The sequence below is a fragment of the Alligator mississippiensis genome, chromosome 6, assembly GCF_030867095.1.
Source record: "Alligator mississippiensis isolate rAllMis1 chromosome 6, rAllMis1, whole genome shotgun sequence".
Taxonomy (NCBI): Eukaryota; Metazoa; Chordata; order Crocodylia; family Alligatoridae; genus Alligator; species Alligator mississippiensis.
This window is the reverse complement of record NC_081829.1, coordinates 99,641,402-99,662,380: the sequence shown is the minus strand read 5'-3', so window position 1 is coordinate 99,662,380 and position 20,979 is coordinate 99,641,402. Positions and strand designations below refer to the sequence as shown.

The window sequence follows — 20,979 nt, the reverse complement described above, 5'->3', positions numbered from 1 at the left end:
AGGTCGGGCCCAGGGTCTTATCCCCGTCACCGAGAAAATTCAGTGCCATGCTTTACCCCTTGCATGATGTCAGGGGGCTGGGAGGTGTCATGGGGACATATAAGACCAGACCTGTGCAGGGATGGAGGGGCATGCATGGAGATGTATGTGGCTGGCTACACGCATGACCCCAGAGCCTTGTGTGCAAGTTCAAACCTGGCCCTGGCAGCAGATCCAGCAGCCAGAGCTGGAGGAGAAAGCCCTAGGGATGGGCAGAAAACTTGAGCATCCGATGGCAGTCAGATATTCTCAGCAGACAGGTCCAAGCTCCTGTTTTCACCCCATAGAGTTGACATTGCGTCACCTTGTACGAAGGGCCCAGATAGCTTCTAGCATCTGGGCTGGTGGCGGCAAGGCTGGCGGGGCTGCAGGGGCCGGATCTTAGCTGGGCTTCGGAAAGACGTGTTACGGGCGAGGGTGGAGAGGCTGCATGGCCTGCTCGAATGGGCACGGGCAACCTGTAGCGACCGCCGGCTTCAATAAATACAGTGGAGAAAGACAAGACTCTGCTGCCTTGGTGCAGAGCCATGTGGATGGACTGGATGTGTTCGAGTCGGCAGGCCTGGACGAGCTGTGTCCAAGAGTACTGAAAGAATTGGCCGGTGTCGTAGCAGAGCCACTGGCACGGCTGTTTGGGCGCTCGGGAAGCTTGGGGCAGGTCCCGGAGGACTGGAAAAGGACCAACGTGGTCTCTATTTTCAAGAAGGGGAGGAAGGAGGATCCGAGTAATTACAGGCCAGTCGGTCTCACCTCCAGCCTTGGAAAGGTCTTTGAAAAGATTATGAAGGATCATATTTGTGGGAGTCCAGCGGGAAAAATAATGCAGCAGGGCAACCAGCATGGATTTGTAGCAGGTAGATCACGCCTGACCAGTCCGGTTTCGTTTTATGCCAGGGTCACAAAATGCTTGGATGCAGCAGTAGAGGTGGATGTCGTTTTCTTGGATTTTAGCAAGGCCTTCGATACGGTATCTCATCCTAGTCTCATAAATCAATGAAGAGGCCGTGACGTAGATGTTTACGTGGTCTGGTGGGTGGTGAATTGGCTTAGCGGTTGCAGCCAGACAGTGGTAGTAGACAGGTCGGTATCGATGTGGAAGGGTGTGGGCAGTGGGGTCCCACAGGGCTCGGTCCTTGGACCTGTACTCTTCAATGTCTTCATCAGCGACTGGGACGTGGGTGAGAAGTGTGCTCTGTCCAAGTCTGCGGACAATACTAGATTGTGGGGTGAAGGGCACGCTCCAGAGGGCAGGGAGCGACTGCAGGCAGACCGGGACAGGTTAGAGAAGTGGGCAGTACACAACAGGATGCAGCGCAACAAGGACACGTGCAGAGCGCCGCACCGAGGGCGCAAACATATCCATCGCACCGACTGGGTGGGAGCGACCCTCTCGGCAGCACAGGAGTGGAAAGGGATCTCGGAGTCGTCGTGGATCCAAGGTGAACATGAGTCGGCAGTGTGACGAAATCATCAGCAAAGCTACCCGCACTTTATCACGCATCATCAGATACACGACGAATAGATCCAGGGAGGTGATGCTTCCCCCGCAATTGGTCAGGCCGCAGTAGATTCATAGATTCATAGATGTTAGGGTCGGAAGGGACCTCAATAGATCATCGAGTCCGACCCCCTGCATAGGCAGGAAAGAGTGCTGGGTCTAGATGACCCCAGCTAGATGCTTATCCAACCTCCTCTTGAAGACCCCCAGGGTAGGGGAGAGCACCACCTCCCTTGGGAGCCCGTTCCAGACCTTGGCCACTCGAACTGTGAAGAAGTTTTTCCTAATGTCCAGTCTAAATCTGCTCTCTGCTAGCTTGTGGCCATTGTTTCTTGTAACCCCCGGGGGCGCCTTGGTGAATAAATACTCACCAATTCCCTTCTGTGCCCCCGTGATGAACTTATAGGCGGCCACAAGGTCACCTCTCAACCTTCTCTTGCGGAGGCTGAAAAGGTCCAGTTTCTCTAGTCTCTCCTCGTAGGGCTTGGTCTGCAGGCCCTTGACCATACGAGCTGCCCTTCTCTGGACCCTCTCCAGGTTATCCGCATCCCTATTGAAGTGTGGCGCCCAGAACTGCACGCAGTACTCCAACTGCGGTCTGACCAGCGCCCGATAGAGGGGAAGTATCACCTCCTTGGACCTATTCGTTATGCATCTGCTGATGCACGATAAAGTGCCATTGGCTTTTCTGATGGCTTCGTCACACTGCCGGTTCATGTTCATCTTGGAGTCCACTAGGACTCCAAGATGTAGGAATCAGTAGGATCCAAGATGTAAGATGCAGTAGGAGCACTGCATCCAGTTTTAAGCACCGCACTTCAAGAAGGGTGTGGATAGACTCGAGAGGATCCAGAGGAGGCCACTCGTATGGTCAGGGGCTCGCTGGACAAGCCCTACGAGGAGAGATTGAGGGACCTGCACCTCTTCAGCCTCTGCAAGAGACAGCTCAGAGGGGATCTTGTGGCTGCATACAAATTCATCGGGGGATGCAGCAAGGGATCAAAGATGCTCTGTTCACCAGGGCGCTTCTTGGGGTAACAAGGAGCAGTGGTCACAGACTGACAGAGTAGATTCAGGCTAGGTGTCAGGACAAACATCTTCGCGGTGAGAGTGGCCAAAATTTGGCTTGGGCTGCCGAGGGAGGTGGTGCTCTCCCCTACCTTGGGGTCTTTCAGACAAGGCTTGATAGGCACCTGGTGGGGGTCATGTGACCCCAGCGCTCTTTCCTGCCCAGGCAGGGGCTCGGACTCGATGATCTGTTGAGATCCCGTCCGACCCGAGCATCTATGGATCTATAAACACCAGTGGACTTTATGGTGGAGCAGCAGACGACTTCAACAGTCCCTTGGTCTCTCTCGCTAAATAAGGGACCATCTCCCAACTCCCATTTTCTCAGCGCCTGTAATTAGGGAGCATCTATACATTAGCACTATGAGGATACAAACAAAGGCCCCTGGATTGGACCCCAAAAGTAGACGATGTCCCCCTGAGGGGCGATGCAGTGGCCATGCAGAGCGGGCGCCCTGGGACACCCCCCCTTGCCATGCAGGGGGTCGGGCCAGGCCCAGCCGCCCCTGCAGCCTGCTCTTGTCATCACGGGCTGGGGCGAGATGGCGCCAGACTAAACAACAGCCCCCCGGGCCCTGTCCCCATCCCCTGCCTCCCCCCCTGCACCCCAGCTGCTGCAGCCGGATCTCCGGGGGGTATCCTATATCCGGAGGGGGGCAAGTGGGGCCGAGCTCGCTTGAAAGACGGAGCCGGTCTGGAGGGCGAAGGAGCGTGGAGGTAGCACTGGTGCTTCCAGCATGGCCGCAGCACCCCCAGGCACCCCGAAATCCAGCTCAGGGGCTCGGCAGCCCCTTCCCCTTGGTTCGCACCCCCCTGCCGGGAGCAGCCGGGCCCCTCGCTGCCTGCCGGGAGCCGGCTGGGCCGGGAGCCAGGGAGGGGAAGGCGGGAAGCGGCAGGCGTGTTAATGGCAGAGCAGCTGGCAGCAGCTGGAGGGACCCCCCTTCTCCCCCCTCCCCGGTGTTTTGTCTGGCGGCGGCAGGGAGTTGTCCCCCCCTGGCCTAGGAGACCACCCTCCCCTTCAATGGGACGCTGTTGGGTTTCCCCCCCACCCCCAGCTTGCATTCATGCCCCCTCCCAGGATCTGCTCCCGTGCACGCACACCCTGCCGGGCTCCCCATTCTCCTGGGCCAGGCCTTTGGCCCCGGACTGGTGGACCTGGAGGCACCTGGCCGTGGCCAGGTCCTGATGGAGGCCCCGGCTCTAAAGGGTTACCGCTCCTCACTCCCACCCGGGACCCCTCCGGCGTTTTCCATCCGACTCCGTCCAAACCCAAGAGCAATAAAAACCGGAGCCAGGAGCTAAAACCGGAGCCCATGGGAGGCGGCGGCGGGGCTGGGGGGAGCAGACGGGACCCCCTGCCCGGGAGAGGGAATAAGCCTCCTTCTGTCTGGCAGCCGGGCCCTGCCGGCTTGCGCCCGCTGCCAGCTTTCATGCCTCGGCCGCGCGCCAGGGCTGCGGGTGCCGGCGGGGAGCAGGCCGGGGGGGCACCGCTGGGGGGTCATGGGGCTGGCAGCCCCCGCCGCTCCCGGCTGCTGCATCTCAAGCGGCTCCGGCCTCTGCTTTCCAGGCCCCGGTGTCTCCCCTGCCCCTGGCGCCAGCTCCCCGCATGCACCCCTCCCCCCCCCGTCTTTGCAAAGGGCACCCCAGGCAAGCCGGTGGCCCTCCGGGCGCAGCGTGACCCAGGGAGCACCCGTTTGCTCCCTGCTTGCTCTGGGTGCCGGACGGCCGGTCAGTCCTGCAGAGACCTGGGGGATCTCGTGACAGCCCAGCTCCCTCTCTGCCCACACCAGTGGGGCACTCTCTGCTGCCCCCCTTTGCACAGCAACCTGGGGGGGGGTGGGATCCCTCTTCTCCAGAGGGGAAACTGAGGCACAGAGAGGGCACTGCCCATGCCAGAGCCCCCCAGGACAGATAGCACCCAACCAGCAGCTCTTTCCCCAACCCTCCTGCCTCTGCACCTTGCTCCCTCCAGCCGAGCCCCCAGCCTGTGCCCTGGTGCATGTGCCCAGCCTTGTGCCACACGTGCATGCACTCCCACACATGCATGTACAGAACACACACATGCACGTAGATATGCATTCATGGAAGTACAGGCACACACATGCATGCACGCACACAGGCATGCGGCAGGGCGGAAGAGCCCAGTGCAAGAGGCAGACCCCATGCAGAGAAGCCCCCCAGGCCGCCTCATCTCTGCCCCACAGGGTGGGGGGCACGGTAGCTCCCTCTGAAGCCGGCTGCTACCCCCGGCAGCTGCAGATCTGGACCCCGCAGCACTCTTCCTCCCTCCGGCGCCTGGGGAGGAAACAGCTGCGGGGGCTGGCTGGCTTCGGGGCCCCTTCCCTGAGCTAAGGCCGTGAGCAGGAGGGGGGCCCATGAGCCAAAACCTGGGTCCCAACAGCAGCTGCCGGGGTGAGATGACGCTGGCCTCATGCATTGCCAGCACAAAGCACTGAGCTGAGCCCAGAGCAGGTGCCCCTTAACCCACAGTGCCTGAGATGGGGCAGCGGAGCCAAGGGCAGAGGACTGGGGCTGTGTCTGCACACGTGCACACACACATGCACACACATGAGGTCTCTCCCATGTGCAGCACTGTCACTGCCAGCTCCCAGACCGGGGAAACTGAGGCATGGGATGGAGGCATGACTCAGGCCCAGGCTGGGAACATGCCCGGACCTGTGCTCAGGCCACGAAACTCCAGCCTGGCCATGCAGACAAGGACACACATGAGCACACACATATACCTGCAGATGTGTGCACACACATGCACACACAAATATGCGCACTAACATATACCTGCACATATGCACACACACATACCCACAAATAGGCTCATACACATACATACCCACAAATGTGCACGCGCACACACATACACACAATATGCACATACACACACACACACACACTAATATGCACACATACACATAGACCCGCATATACATGCACATACACGCACACATACCCACAAATACACACATATGCATATGCCCATTAATATGTGTACACACATATACCGGCAAATATGCACACACACATACCTGCAGACATGTGCACATGCACACATATGAACACACCCGCATATGTACATGCAGAAGTGGAGAGCCATACAGACACCCACAAACACGCAGACACGCCCGTGCAGGCGTACAGAGCTCTATCCCTATACGCACATGCCCATGCCCGTGCCCATGCCCTGTGCACGCGTGCACGCTCCTGCACCCCGCACCTGTATGTCTCCCCCCCACCCTTGCACCTCCTGGCTGCAAAGAGAGGCCGGAGCTGGGGCCTCGTCCCTGTCCCGTGCACCAGGCCAGCCGGGAGCTGGTCCCCACCCGGCCAGGGGATGAAGTCAGCGCAGGATGACGCACACCCCGGCCGCCCTTGACCTGAGCTGACCCCGCAGCTCCGGTCACCACTGGCTCCAGGCCTCAGCTCTCCGGGCAGACGCCAGCCCAAGGCCAGCAGATGCTGGAGGCAGCCTGGAGTCCTTGTGCACGTGGTACCCCCCTGGGCGGCTCTGGGCAGAGCTCAGCAGGTTCCCGGATGGTGCCCTTGTTCCCCATCTTCCCCCTGGGGGCTCCTGTCAACCAGGGGCCTTTGTGAGCCCCAGATTTAACCCTTTGTGCACTGCAAGCTGCTCCCCCCTCCCCTTGCTGCACATCCTTCACCCCCGCCCCGGGCAGGGAACCCAGAGACCCCCCTGAAACGAGCCATCCATCCTGCCCCAGCCAGGAACCTGGTACCCCCAGCTCCTGCGTGCCCAAGGTCCCTGCTTTGGGTGCAGTGCCCCAGTGCTAGGCTCCACATTGCAAGCCCCTGCCCTAACCCCTAGAGCCAAGCAGGGCCGAGCCAGGAGGGGCTGGGGCTGGACTAGCTCTGGGCTGCTACAGCCGCGTAGGGACTGGCTGTGCTGCCAGCTAGCAGAGGTTTGCCAGCTGGTAAGCGGGTTTCGGGTACCGTCCTGTGGCTGTGGCTGTGTGCGTGTGCGTGTACATGTGTGCGCATGTATGTATGTGTGTATGGCTATGCACGTGTCTGTGTGTTCATGTGTAGGAATGTGTGCGCGTGTACAAGGCCAGCTTAACGTATAGGCAAACTAGGCACATGCCCAGGGCCCTAAGTGAAGAAGGGGCCCAGTTGTGCTTATTTTACATATTATCATTATTGAGTGAAAAAAGTAATATAAATATACAGTATTCAGTAGGGGCCCACGAGTTTGTTTGCCTAGGGCCCACTAAAGGGTTAATCCAGCCCTGCGCGTGTACATGTGTGGGTACGGTTATGCATATGTCTGTGCATGTGTGTGTGCATGCGTGTGTATATGTGCGTATGTGTAGGCTTGTGTGTGCACGTGCGTCTGTGGGCATGTGTGTATATGCACATATATGCATGTGTGTGTACGTGTGTGGGTACACATGAATTTGTGCACGTGTGTGCATGCACATGTGTGTGCATGTGCAAGTGTGTGCATGTGTGTGTGCGTATGCTTGTGCATGTGTGTGTGTGTGTGGGCTTCCAGGGCCCACCGATGGGGCCCCTGCACCCAGCCAGCGGCCGGGAGGGGAGGTGGGGGGAGCCAGCAGCTGGCAGCGCTAGGCCCAGGCGAAGTGGCCTCTGCCCCCGGTCACGCTGCCCCAGGGATGTGTGCTGCCTCCTCGCGGGGAAAAGTGTGCTCCCTTGCACAGACAGACCCATGGACGCACCCCCGAGCCCCCAGCCATGGGGCAGCAGGGTCCCACAGGGCCCAGCACTCCTGATTCAGGGCTGGGGCTGGGGTCTGCAGCTTCAGAGCCTGCTTTGCCCTCGAGGAAGCTGCCCTGGGGCCATGCCCCGCCGAGCTGGGGTGCTCCAGGGCTCAGGGCACCCCCGCGGCCTCCCTCCACGCTGCCCCAGGTCTAGAGGTCCCGGAGCCAGCTCCAATTTTTGGCAAATCCAGGCCCAGCCTGAGCAGCCGCACCTGCTCCCAAGTGCCAGGTAAACCCCAGGTAGATCCAGGCTCCTGGCAGCTGCCAGGGCAGAATAAGGACCCTTAATTAAGGCAAGGCAAAGACCCCTGCCCGCAGCCATCCACCTGCCCCCCCATATGATCCCAGAGTTGGGGGGTGGGGAGTAGGGACAAGCTGGTCCCCCCCACAGGAGGCTGCTCATTATCCGGCGTCGTTAAAGAGCAATTAGATGGAAATGAAGCCGAGAACGAGTATTGATTAGCTCATTAAGGCCGGGGGGAGCAGGCTCTGTCGATAGGAACCGCAGCCCCTCGCCCCATTATCCCCCAAGGTTAAAGCCTGCGGTCGCGGCGGGGGGGCTCATTAAAGATCCCGCAGACCGATCGATGCGGCTTAATTGCTGCCAAGTGTGGGAGCTCAACTCCCCCCGAAATGAAGGATGGCGCAAGGAGGGGTGTCCCATGCACCCAGGCATCCCTGCCGGGGAGGCATCAGTGCTTCCTTTACAGTGGGGAAACTGAGGCACGTAAGGCTGGAAGGGAGCTGGGGCAGCTCCCTGCATTTCCCCTCTGGTTAGGATGAGCTGGAGCTGGCTTTGCTCTTGGGGAGGAGAAGACAGCACCCGATCTCCCCCCAGTGCAGCCGGGGCCCTGGCCGCAGGGATGGGTGCGGGGAGCTGGCTGAAGGATCCAGGGTCCGGGTCTGGGGAACCGAACCCCCCCAGCATGGTGCTCCCCCCATCAGCCCAGCAGTTAAGTGGCAGTAATGAGGCAGGACCCGCAGCTCGGAGCTGGGCCCGAGCCCCCCGGGAGGTGTCGAAGCTCAGCCTCCCCGTAAGGCAATCCCTCCCTCGAGGCTCCTAATGCGGGCACGGGGTTTTGCAAGGGGGGCTCTGACGCCGGGTCTCTGCATGGCCCCTCGAGCCACCCGGAGCCCCCGGAGCCGTGGCTTGACGCAGGCCCTTGGGACGCAGATCACATCCCGGAGCCCCCAACAGCTCTGACCAGCTCCGCAAGGTCCCTCCAGCAGCTGCCTCTAGGGCCCCTGCTTCCAGCCCTGCGCCCTTCCCTGACACCGATCCGGGCCCCGAGCTCCATGCACGGAGGTCCTCAGACCCCACGGACGCCTCCCCAGGGGCCAAACTGGGGGTACCCCGTAGCCGGCAGCCGCAGGTAGCTCCAGGTGTGGTGGCTGCAGCTCAGCCCTCCGTTCCCCTGCCCCGCAACACCATGACATCCGTCTGCTCCTACCCCGGGGGAAGCGGGCAAGGGCAGGGAGCAGGGTGGGGGCAATCCCAGGCAGTGAGCGCTGCAGGGGTCTCGGAGCCCGGGGCTGGCTGGGGATAGTCGAGCAACTGCTGAAAGCTGCCGTGGTCTGGAGGCGGCGCCAGGGGAGTTGTGCGAGATGAGCTGGCAGGTCTCTGCCCACGCAAGCCTGCGTCTTGCTCTGGTCTCTCAGTGGAGGCGCAGAGGTGCATGAGCCATAGAGACCCCCCACACAGGGGGATGCTGCCCAGGGCTTGTCCCTGGGGGGAAGAGAGGACGTCCCTGCCTCCCGGGGTGGTTACAGCTGTCTCTGGCGGGCTCCTTGTGGCCTGCGCCCGACGGCCCTGGCCCACTGCCTCAGCCCTCCGTCCATCCCTCTATTCCCACACGCACTCATCCACCCTCATACCTGCTCACCCATCCATCCCCATACACACTCATCTGTCCCTCCATCCCTCCCCACATGCACTCATCCCTCCCTCCCCATATCCATCCGTCCATCTATGTATCCTCATATGCACTCATGCCTCCATCCATCCCCTGCATCCCCATACACTCTCATCCATCCATCCATCCCCATAGGCACTCATCCATCCCTCCCTATATCCATCCCTCCATCCAGCCAGCCATCCAGCCAGCCATATATGCGCACGTTCCTCCATCCATCCCTCTATCCCCATATACACTCATCCATACATCCCCATATCTATCTATCTGGCTGGCTGGCTGGCAGTCCATCCATCCCCAGGTGCACTCATCCATGCCTTCCCATATCCATCCATCCACCCTCATATATACTCATCCCTCCGTCCATCCCCATACATACTCATCTATCTATCTATCTATCTATCTATCTATCTATCTATCTATCTATCTATCTCCATACCTACCCCTTTGTCTGTCTATCACCACTCCCCATACGTACTCACCTATCTCTATCTCTCTCCCCACCCCTTCTTCTCCCACTCAGCCAACCCATCCTCACCACCCTTGCCACAACACGGGTTCGATCCACCCCTGGATGAACAGGTGCAATTGCTCCCCACCTGTGACCCGCTGGCGCAGCCCCTTCCTCTAATGCCCCCGACCCCTCACCCAAGGACGCCGGGTCGTGCCGCGGGCGCAGGCGAGCGAGGGAGGATGCTTCCTCCCTCCGCGGTGGAGATCTCTCGCGTTCCGGGCTGATCCTGCTCAATTACAGCATAATAAAACACATAATAAAAACCTAATTCATTTTTCCCGAGCGCCCCGTCTCCCGGCAGCTTGGCAAGCGATTAAAAATTTGTCTTCATTTTTCTGGCAAGAGCCTTGTACCTTTTCATCTTTAATTTATGAGAGCGCGATGGCAATTGACAGGGTTTATTGCGCAGCAGGCTCCTACATTATTTATCCCCACCCCCACCCCCCCATTGATGGCTCGTCACGGAGATGCGCAATATGCTCCGGCCGAGGCGGGGGGCTGGGATGGGGGGATGCACCTGTCTTGCTCCAGGCCCAAAGGTGCAAGGGGCCTGATCTCAAGGAGTTTGGATGCTGGGGAAGGTGACTTTGGGGTTGGGCGTGGAGGGGAGAGTCTTGCCCCCATCCCGTGCTACTCTGCATTGCAAACTGCCTGCACTCGTGGGTGCTAAGGAGCTGGCAGAGAGTCTCATTTAGGCACCAAAACCCTACCGAGATGCTCCACTGGGGGAATGGATGCTGGGAGGTGCTGGTTTCTGAGCTGCCTGAACTGGGAGTATCTTTCATGGGGGATGCAGCTGGTCCCTGGTCCCTCACCCAGCAGCACCAGGCAGAGGTTAGTCCAGCTCCTGGCAGCACCTTACTCACCCGCTCTAAATATTTGCATAATATTGAAGAAAATTGCTATCCGGTCGCCTCGGGCGTGTGACTCTGGTCCTGGCCCCTGATTGGATGGCATGCTGCTTGCCATCAATGAACGAACCAACTTTGGGGATAATTGTTTTGTCTGAAGTTGTGACCGCTGGCAGCTCATGAAACCAGCCCAAGGGGCCGGCATCTGGCAGGCCAGCCTGGGGGGCTCTGGTTACAACGCACACTTCCCCCACCAAAAACATCAGCTGCTTTATTGACCTAGGCTGCTTTATTGACCATATTCTCCTGCAAAGAAGGCGCATTTCCCTCCCAAAGAACCAGCTGCTGAAACATTGCAATGCGTGTTATATGCCAGAAATACGGTAAGTACAATTTCTGCCGGAAAGCGGAAGTCAAGTCTGTAAGCTGCTTACCGGGAGCAGAACAAAGAGCCGGCGCCACTCCCCGCTTACTGCGAGGGAAAATCCTCCTTTCCTCCTTCTACCTTCCCAGGACACGGGGCGGCTGACATTCAGGGTTGTGCTGTATACGAGAGAATACGGTAGACCGTGTTGAGCGTGTACACTTCTCACTGCTGAACTCACCCTGAACCCCTGCCCTCAGGGGTCTAACCACTAGGCCAGACCGCCGCTGACCCGCTGTCTCACCCCAGGAGGCTTCGCCAGGTCCCCCAGGGCCCACCTACACTTCGGGTGACCGCCAGCCCAGCTGCTGTGTCTAGGAGGGGTTCAGTAAGGGTGGTTTTTGCTCCATAGCAAGCTAAATAAATCCTGCATCCTGCCCATCCTGGGCTTCTCTCGTAGGGCACCGGCATGGCGTTAGCTGACTCTGTGGGATCATGTGGCTCCACAAGCAGCCCTGGATGTGACCCTGCAGCTCCCTGCCCACCCCGCGGCGCTGGGATTTCTAAGACCTTCCATCCAGGCTGGCGAAGGGTCCGCGTGAGGCTCCGTGGGTCCCGGCCAAGGCAGTTCAGGTGTCTCTGGAGGTCCGGCAGGGGTAAGAAGTGCAGAGGTGGAGGGGATTGTAAAGGGGGCGCAGGGACCTTTGGATGCAGGGATGTCCCCCTAGCCATGCCCGGTTCCCCGTCTGCCCCTTTCGGGACTCTCCGTCTCATGCTCTTCCTCTTTCTCAGCACAGCATCGACGCTGGGCGCCTCCAGCCCCAACCCTTCCTCGGCTTTCAGCCTTTTTGGCTTTGCTTTTCTTTCTCTAGCTGAGACCCCACCTCCGACCCATTTCGGACCTCAGCCCCGCAGCGGAGGGTGCCCTGCCCGAAGCCTCCTCTGCCCCTTCATCCTCCTGTGGGAAACTACAGCAAAAATGCAAGCAACTGCTTTAACCTCAGACTCTCAAAGTCCCCTCACCTCCCCTGGTGGGTAGCACAGCACTGCCCCCCCCTCTTCTCTGGCCTAAGAGGGTTGCAACACACGCATGCCATGGCATGTCAGGGCTGACATGTGTGTGGGTCCCGTGTGCAACCTTGGGTGATGGCTGGGTGCAGGGTGCCCTCTGCTGGGGAGTTGCCTCTTCTGCAGGGGTTGGGGGGGGCAGCTGGACAGGGCTCCCCCAACCCCACCTGGCAGCAGAGTTAGGGTTAGGGTTAGGGTTAGTAGCTAGTAAGGAGCCCCAGGGCCTGGTTAGGCATGTAGGGGCTGCACAGGTGTCCTAGCACTGCTGGCAGGCAGGTGGATACGGGGGCAGCCCAGGGCTGAGACCGGGAGAAGCTTCTTTCTTTGGGGTCTGCAGCTTCTCAGGAAGGGGTTTGAGGGGCATGTAACAGGGGCCAAACTCTGAGCCCGCAGTCCCTGCTATACGTTGCCTATATGGTACAATTGACTGGCGAATCGCGCAATACATTTCGACCGGCCCCACGTGCAAAGTGATTATCACGCCATAAAAATGGCCGTCCAGCTAGAAAAAGAGCCGACCGGCTATTAAGCGGGGGCTTGAAAATGTGCAAGACCTCTAGAGCTGGTTTCTAGCTGGCTTGAAGTCAAAGGTGGGGCAGGGCCGGAGAGCAAGGGCTGCAGAGCCCGAGGTAACAAGGTGCCAGCTAATTAAGTGTCTAACAGGCTTGCTGAGGTGGGAACTGGAGCCGGATCCAGGCTTGGGGAAACAATGCAGAGAACGGAGGAACTGAGTAGGCCCCGAGAGCTGGAGCTGGGAGCAGTCAGCAGAGAGGAGCAGAGGCCTGGGGTGAGCTTAGAGCAGTGAGGTTCATGGGGTTCAACAAGGACAAGTGCAAAGTCCTGCACCGAGGAGGGAGCGATCCACTGCACCGGTGCAGGCTGGGGGTGCAGCTCTGCAGAAAAGGACCTGGGGGACAGGGGACCAGAAGCTGAACAGGAGCCAGCAGTGCGCCCTTGGTGCCAAGAAGGCGACCGGCATCCTGGGTTGCATTGGTAGGAGCGGTGCCCACAGACGGAGGGACGTGATCCTTCCCCGCCATTCAGGACTGGGGAGGCCACATCTGGAGTGCTGTGTCCAGCTGTGGGATCCTTGAGATCCTTTCAAGGGCACCGCAAAGGGAAAAGTCAGCAAACGCTCCACGCAAGGACGAGTCCTACCGCGGCTCACTGAGTCTCGGACAGCTGCAGAGCCCAGTCCTTGAGACCCGTCGGCAGAGGTTACCAGGCCACAGACTGGGATTCCTCTAGCGTCCTTCCTCTGCTCTCTCTTGCTTCAAGGGTGATTCACGTTATTGCCGGACGGCCTATTTCGGGCACCGTGGGCCTAAAGGTGGAGAACCACGGACAGAGAGAGCAGCACCCCAGCCGGGCTTGTTTGCATTTGGGTTTTGCTTTCTGTTGCTAGCAAGCTGGGCCATGCCTGTCTTGCAGAGGGAGGCTGTACTGTGTTTCCTCCTGTGCCGGATTTTAAACCCCGCACCCCTAGGCTTTTACCCCCAGAGGACCACCCCCCACAGAGGGGAAACTGAGGCAGCTGGCAGGAGAGGTCCCCGCCCCAGGCCCCCAAGCAAAGCCTGGACTCCATGCCCCAGAGGGTGGGGGATGTCTGCAACCACCTGCCCATGCACAGCAGCCCACCCCTCTCTAGCAACCCCCCAAAGCACAGCGGCTGGCACTGGCATGAGGGTGGGAGCAGCTGCCGGTGCCGGCTACCCTCTGGGAAGCCCGAGCCCAGGATCCCGGTGCCGTGGAGCTCCGTCTCTCTCCAAATGCCCAGCTCCACCCTAGCAAGTGCCCGTGCAAGGGAGCCCCCCGCGCCAGGCTGCAGCCCATCGGGGGTGGGATGGTTAGGGTTAACCCTCCCCACTCCAAGAAAGTGATGCAGCCATAAGAGATGCAAAATAGACTCTTTATTGGGTCAGGACTGCCCGGTTAAAGCTAGTGGGAGCCGGCGTGGGCTCCTGGCGCCAGCCTCTGACGAGCCAGGGCCAGGCCCGGCAGTCACAGCGGCCCCGGGCAGTGGGCGGATGCCTTGTTGCACAAGGAGTATTAAAGCTTTGCAGTCTTGGAGCGGCAGGGAGCGGAGATCTGGCAGTGGAGGGGGCGGGGGAGTGGGGGGGGGTCGCCACGCCAGGCACATGCGTGTGAGCAGACCATGCCCGCGCCATTCCTGTAGGGCCTATGGTAAACAAGGCGCTGGGCAGTGCTCGGGCTGCGGGGATAACATCCCTGCAAACCTCTGACAAAGGGGAAATGAATGTCTCATCGCCTTAGCAGCCACCCCATAATAACCCGCGGTATTTCCCCTGGTTTGGCGCAAGTTTCCGCTCCGGCTGAGCCAGGGCCCGGCCGGGAAAGAGGCTTTGACATGTTGAGATCCCAAGCACGTGAGCAGGGCAGGGAGGGGCACCCCGTCCTTCCCGCAGAGGGGAAACCGAGGCACGGCTTTGCGCTCAGCCCCCAAGCGGGGCACGCTCCCTGAGGTCGGGGTGGCGGGATTTGAAATGACTCGTTTCTGGCTGAGATTGTGTAACCGCCCCCCCCACAACGCACAGAAATCCAGATGCACGGGGATCCCAGCGTCCAGTTTATCTGACGCCCTGAAAAGCCCCCAAGAGCCCAGGCCGCTGTCCTGAGATTAAAGGATGCGACTTGCTCTGGGGTGGAGCCAGGGATTAGCGGCTGACCTGGAAAAACCCGCAGCAGCTGGCGCTGGCTTAGCAGGCCAGGAGGGGGTCCGGGTGGCATGGGCCAGCTCCTGCAACCCCTCGCCCTGCAGAGCTGAGCGGACGTTACGGCCCAGGGGGTCTGAGCCAGAAGCCCCCGGGGCTGCGGGGACAGGGCCCAGCCAGGATCCGGGTTTGGGAGGATGCCCTGGCCTGAGTGGGGCAAAAGGGGGCACCCCCAGATGTGGTCCAGCCAGGCCAGCTACAGCCCCCTGACCCTGAGAGCCCCCAGCCCACCCACCCTGCCACTGCACACACGGGAGCAACCAGCACAGAAGAGCCAAGGAGGAAGCAGGGTGCTGGAGGGAGGGGTCTGGCACACCGGCCCCCGGACGCCTGGGTCCTCCCGAGCCGGGCACAGGGTCACAGGCCCTTGTTGAAGTACACAATCTCCGTGCGGGGGCTCTTCTCCCGCACCCGTGCCTGCACCTCGGGCTCCAAGCGGCTCACGCGCATCGAGCTGGAGGGGGCAGACAGAGAGGGCGGTGAGCGCCAGGCCCGGGACCACCCTGGGGGGGACCCACCCGCCGGCCACCGTGCCCAGGTACAGCTCCGCTCCAGTGAGCCGGCTCTGAGGAGGGCCACGGCGGCTTGGTGCACACGCATGTGCACACATGTGCCCTACCTTTTCTGCGGGAAGAGGGCGCAGCACAGCGGCGTCGCGAAGACCAAGCTGCCGAGGGAGAGATGAGGCGGGGGGATGTGAGGGCTGGTGGTCCCTGGCAGCTGCCTCAGGGAGGGCAGGAACCCTGAGATCCCCGGGTTGAAGCTCAGGCCTCCCTCCGCCACTGACTGCCCATGGACCCTTGGGCAAGTCCCTTTGCTTCCAGCCACGGGAGATCCCCCACAAGCCGGTGCCCCCTGCAGTGGGGGTCCCGCCAGCCTGTTGGCACCAGGCAGGGCCCCGGCTCTGGTGGCAGGAGAGTGACAGGACCTTGTCCGGGCCCCCCCCCCAGGGAACAGATGCTTTCTGCTCCTGTGCCCAGGGTCACTCACCAGAGCCCCACCAGCCCCACTTGCAGGGGCGCGTTCATCCAGGGGTAACGCTGTGGGGAAACAGAGGCAGCGGGTCAGCACAGGCAGTTTCGGGGCGGGGGTCGGAGGCTCCTGGGAGCCCCCAGCCCCGGGGGAGGCCGCTGAGGGCCACAAGGGGCACATACCTTGAGGAAGGCTCTCTTCTCCAGCGCATTCATGATCACGGGGGGGATGGCTGTGGGGTTGGGGAGACCAAGGCGTGAGCCAGCTGCACCCGGGGGAAGCTGAGGCTTCCAGAGAGACTAGGAGGGGACGGGGGGACTCACCCATGGCAGGGGCGGCCATGCCAATGCGGGACACAACCACCTGGGCGATCGCCTGGCGGGCAGCCGCCCGCGACTCCCCCAGCCGGTTCCCGTCCTCGTCCAGGATGGGGATCCCCAGCTTGAGCTCCCTGCGAGGGACAGACCGGGGCCGGTCACACCGATGGGGTGGGGTGGGGACCGCCAGGCTGCTGAGCCACCTGCATGCTCCAGGGCTGCCTCCGCGGGGGTCAGGAAGGAGCAGGGGCTGGGCACGGGGGGCTTACCTCTGCCTCATCAAGGGGATGTTGATGCAGTTCGCGGCAGCCACGGCCGCAAAGGGCACAAAGCGGCCTATGATGGGCGGCAAGTGCTGGAGAGACGGGGGGGAGGAGGCGTGTGAGGACAGGGGGTGGTGCCTAGTGATTTAAACCAGGGGCCTGGAGACCTGACCACCCTCCCTGGCTCTGAGTGACCTCAGCACCTCCCCGGCCTCAGTTCTTCGTCTGTAAAATGGGGCTAATGATGCGTCAGAGCCCCTGCGTACAGCTGAGTGCCGCAGGGCCCCAATTCGGTCCCCAGCCACCCCCAGCCAGATCTGCAGCGAGGCACCAGGGCTGCCGGGGCTGTCTCTGGGGGCACGGCAGCGTGGCATCGCCGGCCAAGGCAAGCAGCTGCCCGGTCCCTGCCCACTCCCAGCCCAGGCAGGCTCCGCGAGGGCCCTGTCTGCCCCGGGGCAGCTCCCCTACCTTGGTGAGGGACTTGAGCCCCAGCGCCGTCACCACCGCACCCGTGGTGGCACTCACGTAGGCCGTGCCCAGCTGCCTGCAGGAGGAACAGGAGCCGGTGACGGGCAGGGGCTAGGGCTCTGTGCCCCCACCCCAGAGCAGTGCCAGGGCTGCCTCCAGCCAAGGGCATCGGTGCCCCCATGCTGGGAGCAGCCCCGCACCCCTGCCAGCTGCCCACGGGTGCCGGGGTCCCTTACCCGGTGGTGATGGGGGCATCGCCACTGCGGTTGGTGTAGTTCACGATGGCGTTGAATGACTGGTTCACCCACTGCCAGAAGAGCACTGCTGGCGTGGTCCTGCGAGGACAGAGAGTGGTCAGGGCACGGGCTGGGAGGAGAGCGAGGCCTGGCCGGGGACAGGGCGCACAGGGGATCCCACCAGGCAGGCAAGGGGGGGCCGGGGCAAGAGAAGCTGGCAGGGGGCACACATGCCTGTAGAAGGTGAGCATGCAGCCCGTGATGGTCATGTTCATGGGCACCTGCGCCGACATGCGCCCGACCAACACCATCTTCTCGCCCGTGTCGGGGTGGAAAGCCGAGTCGTAGATGTACTTCGCCCGCCACAGCTGGTCCTCGGTCACGCCTGCGGACACCTTCCCGGCCCTGTCAGGACCAGAGCACAGGAAAGGGGTCAGGGCACGGAGGCCTGTCTACACCAGGGCAGGGGGCAGGGTGTGCGGGCCTGTCTACACCAGGGCAGGGGGCAGGGTGTGCGGGCCTGTCTATGACAAGGCAGGGGACAGGGTGTGGAGGCCTGTTACACCAGGGCAGGGGGCAGGAGGCAGGGTGTGGAGGCCTGTCTATGCCAGGGCAGGGGGCAAAGACCTGTCTACACCAGGGCAGGGGGCAGGCTGGGGGTCCGTCTATGCCAGGGCAGAGGGCAGGGCGCAGAGGCCTGTCTACACCAGGACAGGGGGCAGTTCCCCCCACCCGGCGATCCAGAGGACGGTGGTCCCCATCCCTTGCCCCCAGGGGGAGGGCACCTGTAATCCTGGACCAGCCGGCGGGCTTCCTCCAGCGTGGCGCCCGACAGCAGCAGGTTGCGGGGGTCGGTGACCATGAAGAAGTGCCGGGCGCGCCCGGCGAAGGTGCTCTGGTCCCATCGCGGCTCCCGGAGGTCGATGTGGGGGGGCAGTGTCCCTGCCATGCTCTGGGGGGCACGGGCACCGTCAGCCCCTTCTCCCGCCCGGCGGTCCAGGAGCAGGGGCCGGGGAGCCGGGGCGGTGCCGGAGGAGGCAGGGCTTGGCCCGGGAGAGCTGCGCCGGCGCCAGCCCAGCCCCACGCCATGGGGACACGCGCTTTTTCCATCGTCACCGCGGCAACGGGGAAAATAACTCCGACCTGCCCCTCCCTGCGGTCCCCCCCCTGCAGCCCACAGCTGGGTGCGCGCAGGGCCAGCCCCAGCCCCGGGCACCGTGCAGGGCTCTTGCCCCAGCCCCAGCCCCAAATCCCCCTGGGGTCAGGGGCTGGATTGCCCTTGCCCTTGCCCTCGCCCTTGCCCAGCCCGGGCAGGCGGTGCAGGACCCCCGCACCCACCGCCGCGCTGCCTGTCCGTGGAGCCGGGGGCCAGGCCGGGACAGGCGGAGCTGGAGCTGCAGCGCCCTCCCCTCCCCGCCCGGGCCGCCTGGCACGAGTTGGCCGGTCTCAGCCCCGAGGGAGGGGCCGAGCACGGGCACGCGCACACGCACGGGTGCACAGGCACACGGGCACACACAAGGCCTAGCACGTTTACACAGGCACAAAAAGCGTGCGCACATGCACACAAACAAGCACACTTATGCATACACACGTGGCTCTCTCTCATGTATGCACAGCCACACGTGCGCGCACACATGAATGCATGCATGCACACAGACACCCCCTAGCATGTATGCGCAGCCATGAGTGCAAACACACATGCACACACAGCCCCCTAGCATGTATGCACAGTCACAAGTGCACACGCGCACATGCATGCATACACACACACACAAACACACACCCCCCGTAGCATGTATGCACAGCCATGAGTGCAAACACACATGCACACACACACCGTAGCATACATGCACAGCCTCAAGTGCACACACATGCACACACACATACACACCCACACACACCCTAGCATGTGTGCACAGCCATGGGTGTGCACACACATGCACAACCTAGCACATATGTACAGGCACAAGTGCACGTGCACACACATACATATACACACACAGACAAGGCCTAGCATGTATGCACAGGCACAAGTGCACATGGACATACACACACACACTGCCTACCATGTATGCACAGGCATGCACACAAGTGCATGCATACACACACACAAACACACACCCTAGCCCCCACCCACAGGCCTTCACACAACCACAAACCTTAGCATGTGCACATGGGCAGGCACACACACACACACACACACACACACACACCCCCAACACGCATGCATGGGTACACACCCTAGCATGTATGCACAGGCATGAGCTCGCACACACACCTTAGCAGACACACCCTGCACACTCTCACATGCTGTCTCATGCACGTGCACACACGTACCCCTACGCTCTGTGCCCGGGTCTCTGTGCTCTGCCTGAGCTGCCATCACCAATCCTGTCCCCAGTGGAGCTGGGGTCTTGATCTGTGCTGCTGTCCCTGACGCCAACCTCCAAGTCCCATCAGCCTCAGTTTTCCTACCTGCACAATGGGCCCAAAACCAGCCCGCACTCAGTGAGACTCTCCAGGAGGGGCCTGGAAGGACGGGGCCTCACCCCAGGGCCAAGTGCAGGATGGTGGGTGCCTGGTTTCAGTATCTTCCACCCCAGCAGGGCCAGGAAAAGATGAGGGAGGACTGATGTGGGGCTCACGCAGCTTCTGGGGGGACCCGCCAGCCCATGACCCGCGGCCTGCGGGGTCAGGAGCCCCCTGCTAAGCCGCCGGGATGTCCTGCAGCGCCAGTGTGGCAGGCGTCCATGGATCTGGGTCACCCCCCCACCCCACAGCCCGGGGGACGCCGAATTAAGTTTCCAGCTGGCTGCTTCCAGCTTGGCAGGGCGCTGGGCCTGCTCCCCCGGGACCCCTGCCCAGCCGGGGGGCCCTGACCGCCCACCCCCACCCCTGGCACGGACAAGGCCCCGCCAGCCCGGGCCCTGCCCCCAGCCCCGCTCGGATCTCGTGCCCGGCAGCTGCGTGGCACCTGAAACCAGCCCCGTATCAGGTTCTCGGCGCCCGGGACCGCACATGGCGGCAGCCCCTGGGGACGTGGCGGCGATGGGGGGGCCGTGACCTCAGGGCCTCGGCCTTCTCCAGGCCTGGACACCTGGGTTTTCTTGCTGCCTCCGGGAGTGGGGGAATAGAGAGGGTCAAAGTTGGGGGGCAGGAGGGAGCCCCGACTCCTGGGGTCTCTCCCGGGCACTGGTACCCCATGGGACCTCACAGCTTGCAGCCAGCCGGCCCTTGAACACGGTAAGGACACGCATGACAGGGAGGGGAACCCCATGCCCCCCCCCAGCTCACCTGCCAGCCTGTGTCACACACCTGGGCAAGGCTGAGTGGCAGCTGCCCTGGCCTATAGGGCACCGGGGCCCGGCTGAGCTGGCCTATCCCTGTGGGGCGGTGGGTGGGGGGCAGCTCCGACGCCGGGTGCCCCTTTGCCAGGTAAGGCGACTGCACCATGGAGGCAGGTGAGGGGCTGGCAGGGCTGGGGTGCCCTGCCCGGGGGAGGGAGGGGGGTTTGGAGCTGCCCCCCCCCCCCCCCCCCCGGGGGCAATTGCAGCCAGCTGCACCCCTGAGAGCGGGGCCGGGGGAGCTGTCCGCAGTGCTGCAGGGTGATGGGGTGATGGGGGTGTCCTGGCCCTGGCACGGGGGGGATGGAGCCGTGTCTCCGGTGGCAGGGCCGGCATCACTTATTCATGGAGGTCAGGGCATGGGGCACGGCGCTAGCTGGCGGGGGAGGACTCTCAGCCCCTCTTCCCCGCAACCCCCCTGGGGCTAACAGCTACCCCGGGGGAGCAGGGGGCACGGGTGGGCACCAGCACCCACCAGAGGCCTGATCCTGACTCCAGAGGGTGGGAGCTTAGTCCAGGCTCCTCATCCCACCTGGACTAGTCTCCCCAACCCCCGAAATGCCTCCATCTCCTGGCAGCCCCGG

General features: G+C 62.1%; 1 protein-coding gene across 2 annotated transcripts; it reads right to left on the bottom strand.

The window, feature by feature from the left end:
• Positions 1-10,922: 10,922 nt before the first annotated feature.
• SFXN3 (sideroflexin 3) lies at positions 10,923-18,497 on the bottom strand. Of its 2 annotated transcripts, XM_059730217.1 has the most exons (11): positions 18,390-18,497; positions 17,837-18,003; positions 17,286-17,456; positions 17,052-17,150; positions 16,816-16,891; positions 16,354-16,439; positions 16,091-16,218; positions 15,950-15,999; positions 15,786-15,835; positions 15,415-15,462; positions 10,923-11,174 (listed from the first exon to the last, which is right to left on the bottom strand). In XM_059730217.1, exons 2-11 carry the CDS (start codon positions 17,998-18,000, stop codon positions 11,045-11,047), a joined length of 1,002 nt encoding a protein of 333 aa, XP_059586200.1. In that variant the 5' UTR covers positions 18,001-18,003; positions 18,390-18,497; the 3' UTR covers positions 10,923-11,044. The 2 variants fall into 2 exon arrangements, with proteins under 2 accessions (XP_059586200.1, XP_019354774.1); XM_019499229.2 differs by lacking the exons at positions 10,923-11,174; positions 18,390-18,497 and adding an exon at positions 15,062-15,249 and having other exon boundaries at positions 17,837-18,171.
• Positions 18,498-20,979: the final 2,482 nt, after the last annotated feature.